The 7,500-nt window shown below is 41.7% G+C and overlaps 1 protein-coding gene across 5 annotated transcripts in view; it reads left to right on the forward strand.

Annotated features, from left to right (window-relative positions):
- Positions 1–7,500, forward strand: part of phka1a (phosphorylase kinase, alpha 1a (muscle)) — a 38,719-nt gene that overhangs the window by 18,993 nt on the left and 12,226 nt on the right. For 4 of the 5 annotated variants that reach the window (XR_013845493.1, XM_080052130.1, XM_080052131.1 and 1 more), the window contains exons 16-23: positions 1–79; positions 599–677; positions 1,420–1,616; positions 3,573–3,728; positions 4,316–4,401; positions 4,678–4,823; positions 5,710–5,863; positions 7,211–7,369. The exon at positions 1–79 is cut by the window's left edge and continues 66 nt beyond it. Coding sequence is in view for 4 of the 5 variants with exons in the window: in XM_080052130.1 (XP_079908256.1) it covers positions 1–79; positions 599–677; positions 1,420–1,616; positions 3,573–3,728; positions 4,316–4,401; positions 4,678–4,823; positions 5,710–5,863; positions 7,211–7,369 (1,056 nt within the window). In the remaining variant the exon portion in view is untranslated. The remainder of the gene's footprint in view (positions 80–598; positions 678–1,419; positions 1,617–3,572; positions 3,729–4,315; positions 4,402–4,677; positions 4,824–5,709; positions 5,864–7,210; positions 7,370–7,500) is intronic. The other variant, XM_080052133.1, reaches the window with a different exon arrangement.

A 7,500-nucleotide genomic window follows, 5' to 3' on the forward strand; every position in this document is an offset into this window, starting at 1 on the left:
GAGATCTCTTACCTCTCGTCTCGCTGGAGGATGACAGGACGTCCCACCGTCACCTTCCCCATCTCACAGTCTATGCTCAGTAAGACCCAGACTACCTGTCTAGAAAGAATCTTCTAGTTATGCCATACAAAGTGTTTGGAAAATGTGTGTTGATCTACTTAGAGACTAAGGGGTTATTATTAGATGATGAGTATGAATAAATATGCTGTCTGTAACCTGCATATGCCATAGTTTAAATGGTGTGTGTGTGTGTGTGTGTGTGTGTGTGTGTGTGTGTGTGTGTGTGTGTGTGTGTGTGTGTGTGTGTGTGTGTGTGTGTGTGTGTGTGTGTGTGTGTGTGTGTGTGTGTGTGTGTGTGTGTGTGTGTGTGTGTGTGTGTGTGTGTGTGTGTGTGTGTGTGTGTGTATGCGTATTCCTTATTTTGATTTTGTTGTTTTCCCTTCACTTGTGTGTTTCTATTATACATTTTTCTTTTTCTATATTGCATTGTTGAAAGCAGCCCTGGGACTTAAGAATGTCATTGCCACATTGACTGCTGCTGAAATGATTCTGCATATGATAAACAAACTGTATTGAACCTTGGATCTGTGTGTTTCAGCTGAAGACCACACAGACCTGGACCCTGCCGTCCTGTCGACACTGAAGAAACTGCAGGACGGATACTATGGAGGAGCGAGGTGGACACTTTACACTTTACATTTTACATTTTACATTTACACAAATTTTTTTTTAAATATTTTTTACATTTATCCAAGAGTATTCCGTTTGTTTTTTATTTTACAGATTTATTTCAGACAAAAAAATGTTTTTATTTTATTTTATTTTATTTTATTTTATTTTATTTTATTTTATTTTATTTTATTTTATTTTATTTTATTTTATTTTATTTTATTTTATTTTATTTTATTTTATTTTATTTTATTTTATTTTATTTTATTTTTTAAGATACTTTTTTTGGGTGAGGGGCGCTGACTTACGTTGCCTAGGCGACTGTCTTAACTACAAAAGCGCTGCGGTAAATAAAAGCATTACGGCCTACACATGAACAACTGGTGTAGCCGTAGCTAGCTGTCAAAGATGGCGGCCGTTCTGCGCATGCGCGACTCACATCGTGCAGTGACACACAGTGTTGATTAGACTGGTACTTGTATGTTTATTGGAGGTTTAAAAAATATTTAAAAATGGGGGCGCTCTTAGCTCAGTTGGTAGGGCGTCCCTCCCCCCCGGGCACAGCAGCAGACCCGGGTTTGATTCCCGCCCGCGGTCGATCTCTGCATGTCACTCCCCTCTCTGCCCCATTTCACCTCTGTCTCTACACTATCAATAAAGCATAAAACTGCCCAAAAAAAAATAAAAATAAATTTAAAATGTAAACATAACCTATTCTTGACATTCCTATTTAATTGTTTTCGTCTCCAGGATCCAGACGGGGAAGCTGTCGGAGTTTCTCACCACGTCGTGTTTCAGTCACCTGAGCTTCCTGGACGGTAAGGCTTCTGGCAGCATGAGTCGCCACGACGACCACTATGATGATGGTGATGATGATGATGATGATGATGATGATGATGATGAGCTGTTCGCCGATGGATACGTGCATGAGTTACGCTGTGATGATGGTAAGAAAATAAGAAAACAGATTAATAAAAATAATTATTAAAAATTTATTGACAAGATTTATAAAGCGCTTTTCTATGCATTTTATGACTCCAAAAATTAAAAAAAAAAATTACGAATTTTGACACCATTGATGGTAAAATTGGATACAATTCTTTATTGATGGTTTATAGAAGTTACATAGAGGTACGTACATGCTGTTAATACCAGGACTAACTGATTAAGACACTTTAAAAAAGCTATAGTGCGTAACTTCTGTTGCCCCATGAGGAATTCCATGACCAATAACAACAACACTGTCAGTGCATCTACATGAGGTAAGCATTCGGTGATCACGCATTGGATTTTTATTCCTTCTGCTGAACGTCCAGGTTTTTTACTCATGAAAAAGTTACGCACTATAGCTTTTAACTATTTAAAAAAATTTTTAAAAAATTTAACAAGTGTGTCTAATGTTGTTTTCTACGGTAGAGGATAAGGGTCACGGTTAAGAAAAAAAAATTAGTTGAGTAGTTCTGCGAATAAAGTCAGAGCTCAATTTAGTTTTCTTAAGTGTGGCCCTACTCCTCTTCCGTAGATTCCTCACTCAGCTTGAAACCCCGTTTTGAAATTGACAGAATTGACCAATATTTTAACTTTAATTAATTCACCTTGATTGATTTTTTTCTGATTTGAAAAATAACGTGAAACTACGTAACCTGTTGCCCTTTCTTATTAATCATCACTTCCTGCTTTGTTCTGCTGTCACATGACCACTCATCACAGGTTTGGTTGCATTCAGTGCACGTCTGGCTTTAACTGATAGACGTGCATCTTTTGAAATAGCTTGTCTGGCAGCTAGTGTCAAAAAAATGAATCTCTATGGTGTTTTGTGCCCCTAATGCAGCCTTCAAGGCAGCGCTGCATAGAAGGCACCCCCCCACTCCCTGCCCCCCCCACCCTAACCTTAACCATGACAACTTCGAAAAGCCATACTAACGTCCTACTCATACTCATGTTGACGTCAATTTGAGTATGTGACGTATGGCTTTTTACGAACGCGGCCTACGCCTAACCCCTACCCTGCACGCTGCCTTGAAGGCTCCGTCGGGGGCACAAAACATCATTCAGGTCAAATGAATGTAGCCTACTGTAGGCGCTAACCTGACGCTAACGTTTTGATTGCTGAATGATAAAGCATGACGTAATCGGTTCAAACTAAAATGTCATGATTCTAGATTCTAGTGTTTTTTTTAATTTTTGCCTCTGTTGCAAAAGTCCTTTAAAATATGTTAGTTCCAAGTGTTAAAGTGTCTATTTAAAAACTACCCAACCCCTAGTAAAAGTTTAAAAAAAAAGTGTATGCATGCAGAGACTACTAGATGAGCATGCAACAGTATGCTTTTTGGGGGGTTTTGGCGAACAAATCTTTTTTTAAACTTGCATGTTATACAAATACATTACTAAATGTATTACACTTACAAAACATTTGTAATCACTTGTAGATATTTGGATTATTGTAAAAAAAAGTAGACAATTTAGTTGGTTTAGTTATGTTAGGAGTTTTAGGACTATAAGGACATGTGTTAAATAAATAAAAAGGTAAGTTTTTTCTTTTCTGCTGTTTCTATCTATCTCTCTCTCTGTCTCTCTCTCTCACTCTCTCTCTTTATCTATCTATCTATCTATCTATCTATCTATCTATCTATCTATCTATCTATCTATCTATCTATCTATCTATCTATCTATCTATCTATCTATCTATCTATCTATCTATCTATCTATCTATCTATCTATCTATCTATCTATCTATCTATCTATCTATCTATCTATCTATCTATCTATCTATCTATCTATCTATCTATCTATCTATCTATCTATCTATCTATCTATCTATCTATCTATCTATCTATCTATCTATCTATCTATCTATCTATCTATTTATTAATTTTTTCATCTCTCCCCTCCCCCCCTTCCAGAGGCGGATGACTTAGCCCAGTACCTAGACCACCTGTTGGCCCATGCGGCGCCTCAGAAGCCGACTAAACGAGGCCTCGGACGCTTCAAGGCCGTCGCCACTAAAGCCAAAGAGATGGTGTCACTGATGAAAGAGGCTAAAGAGCTCAACGTGCACAGTGAGTAGCTTATATACATTTGTCACTTACATTTCCCACTGTTTTAACGTCTTTCCGGAGTGGTTATTTTATGTTTTAACAGTACAGAGAGTTAGGAAAACTAAAAATTTTCAAGGCACCGGTTTTCCATAGATTTTTTGTTTTGTTTTGATACTCCAACTAGAACTAGGAACTCAATGTACACAGTGAGTAATAGCTTATATAAATGTTTCAGTGTCGTTTGCCACTGTTTTAAAGTATTTCCCGAGTGGTTGTTGTATGTTTTATGAGTTTATCTGTAAAAAATGTATAAGTTGGTTAAACTCAAACTCGGACGCTTCAAGGCCGTAGCCACTAAAGCTAAAGAGATGGTGTCACTGATGAAGGAGGCTAAAGAGCTCAACGTGCACAGTGAGTAGCTTATATACATCTGTCAGTGACATTAAAAAAAACTGCAATAAAAACTGCAATACATTTTTGTGGAAAAAAATTGTCAATGATGTTTTCCACTGTTTTAATGTCTTTCCGAGTAGTTATTTGATGTTTTATAACTAAATCTGTAACAATCTTTTATGTTTAGAGAAATAATATATTTTATTTTCCCCCAGATGTGAACTTCTACATGCCGAACAAACTGTTTCGCACTCGGCAGGATTCTCTCAACCTGAACATCCGGGACTCGCCAAAATCCCAGGTGACAATTTTGCAGAAATACAAAACCACAAAGAGACAAAGCTTAGAATAAAGTTCCATTCAAACTTTAACCTCTCCAATGGGGGGGGGGGCGCCCTTAGCTCAGTTGGTAGGGCGTCCCCCCCCCCATGGGCCTCGGCCAGCAGCGGACCCGGGTTCGATTCCAGCCTGCGGTCGTTCTCTGCATGTCACTGCCCCATTTCAACTATGTCTCTACACTATCAATAAAGCATAAAAATGTCTTAAAAAAAATAAAATGTAACCTCCCCCCCCCCAGGGTCCGGTGGTTACCGTGACTCCAGTGAGCGGTATCCCTAGAGACGCCAGCGGAGCCATCGACCACAAAGCTCTGAGTCTCCTGCTGAACGGCACGGAGAACCTGCAGGACCAGGCCGACATCCTCTACATCCTCTTCAAGGACAAGTGAGGAAAAGCGTGTCTTAATAGAGCTGTTACTGTGTGTGTGTGTGTGTGTGTGTGTGTGTGTGTGTGTGTGTGTGTGTGTGTGTGTGTGTGTGTGTGTGTGTGTGTGTGTGTGTGTGTGTGTGTGTGTGTGTGTGTGTGTGTGTGTGTGTGTGTGTGTGTGTGTGTGTGTGTGTGTGTGTGTGTGTGTGTGTGTGTGTGTGGCGGAGACATACTCTACATCCTCTTCAAGGACAAGTGAGAAGAATACAATTGAACTGTGAACATAAATCTAATTATAAATCAGTTTCATTTTGTATAGGCTCACACCTTAGGAGAGTCTAGTCACCCCGGGGGGCCATATTAATCGTTGTAAAACATGAAAAAGTGTGTTTTGTCATGATAGCTGATGTTAAAAGACACAACTCTCAAAACCAGTGTTAAAATGTTTATTTTTTTCTAATGGAAAGTGGTACAGCACTTTTTTTGTTGTTGTGCTTAGCCTTCATAAGCGCGTGTGCCTGTCTGTCTGTCCCTCTCTCTCCTCTCCCTCCCTCCCTCTCTCTCTCCCCCTCTCCCTCTCTCCCTCCCTTCCTCTCTCTCTCTCTCCCTCCCTCCCTCCCTCCCTCCCTCTCCCTCTCTCTCCCTCCCTCCCTCCCTCCCTCTCTCTCCCTCCCTCCCTTCCTCCCTTTCCCTCCCTTCCTCTCTCCCTCCCTCCCTCTCCCTCTCTCTCCCTCCCTCTCTCTCCCTCTCTCTCTCTCTCCCTCCCTCCCTCTCCCTCCCTCCCCCTCCCTCTCTCTCTCCCTCTCTTCCTCTCTCCCTTCCTCCCTCCCTCTCCCTCCCTCCCCCTCCCTCCCTCCCTCTCTCTCCCTCCCTCCCCCTCTCCCCCCCCCCCTCTCCGTCCCAGGGGTATGGAGTGGGACACCATGCTTCAGGGTAAGGGCACTACGGTCCGCTCTCTGCTCACTGACCTCTACGTGAAGGCCGGAGAGCTGAAGCACTGGAGCCTCATCAGGATGATCTCTGGCATGCTGAGGAAGAAGGTCGAGGAGCTGGACTCGGTAAGACGCACACAATAACATAAGATAAGAGAAGATACACTTTATTCAAATCAAATCAGTTTTATTTGTATAGCCCAAAATCACAAATACATTTCTGTTTCCATTTTAACCTGTACTTTTTATTTTATTTAAATGTTTTACTTCTTTTCATTCGCTTTTAAATGTCTTCTAATGTGTTTTATGTATTTTAATCTTGCCCCTGTAAAGCACTTTGAGTGGCCTTGTGTTTGAATTGTGCTATATAAATAAACTTGCCTTGTCTCAGTGGGCTTTACATTTCATACAATATGATACAATATGACACCCTGCCCTTACACCCTTAGCCCAACCCTTATTCATCCCAGCAGGGAAATTCAGATGCTACAGCAGCAGCCAGCATACACAATATACACACAACACAACACAACACATATAGGCCTACGTACATATCCCACCTCAACATGAGCATACATACATAGCCAAGATGAGAAAGTGGTATGGATAGTCTCTGTGCGTAAGTAGCTGTTACTCGTAGATAGCAGTACACACATACTAGCTCTGCCAGTGCATAGTATGATAGGGAAAATCTGACCTCTCTGGGCCACCGTAGTGTTTAATTCACCCCTAGGGATATGGGATATATCGTTAGGATTTTTAGGGACACTGCAGTGCTGCCATCGATACAGATACATATTGATACTCTTATTGATACCAATCTCCATAACTCACGTTCAGCTTTTGGTTAACTTCTGTCTTTTATAGGTTGCTAATTTTATCTGTTGTGTTTTTTCAATACATTTTTTTCTTAGACATATTTTTTTACTATGCTTTTATCTTCTATGCACTTTCTAAAAGCACTTTGTGACCCTGTCTGTGAAAAGCGTTATATAAATACATTGTGCTTACTTTGATTGGTTATGCTCTGTTCTAGGCCTGTTTTGATTGGTTGTCATTCCTCCCTAGGCCTGCTCTCATTGGCTGTGCTCTGTCCCTAGGCCTGCTCTCATTGGCTGTGCTCTATGGGCGATTGTGGTAGAGCGGGTCGGCCAATGATCAAAGGGTTGGGTGTTCGATCCCCGCCCTGCCACTTGTGTCATGGTTGTTGTGTCCTTGGGCAAGACACTTCACCCACCTTGCCTCGTGTGAATGTCGATAGTTAGCCTGCTATCTGTGTGTGAATGGTAACGTGGGAAAGGAAAACAGGTCTCCCTTGAAAAAGAGTCTTCGGTCTCAATGGGATTTACCTGAATAAATAAAAGGTTTAATCCCTAGGCCTGCTCTGATTGGTTGTCATCCCTCCCTAGGCCTGCTCTCATTGGCTGTGCTCTATCCTCAGCCCTGCTCTGATTGGTTGTCATCCCTCCCTAGGCCTGCTCTGATTTGCTGGCCCACCAGAAGCACCTGACCGTGGGTTTGCCTCCGGAGCCGAGAGAGAAAACCATCACGGCTCCGATCCCTCTGGACCAGCTGGCCGCGCTCATCGACCAGGCCTCCGACAACAACATCAGCGTGGCTATACTCACTCAGGTAACTCACCATATTAAAGCTACAGTGCGTAACTTCTGTGTGTGTGTGTGTGTGTGTGTGTGTGTGTGTGTGTGTGTGTGTGTGTGTGTGTGTGTGTGTGTGTGTGTGTGTGTGTGTGTGTGTGTGTGTGT

The sequence above is a fragment of the Ammodytes marinus genome (genome assembly GCF_949987685.1).
Source record: "Ammodytes marinus genome assembly, chromosome: 23".
In the NCBI taxonomy this organism is placed as follows: domain Eukaryota; kingdom Metazoa; phylum Chordata; class Actinopteri; order Uranoscopiformes; family Ammodytidae; genus Ammodytes; species Ammodytes marinus.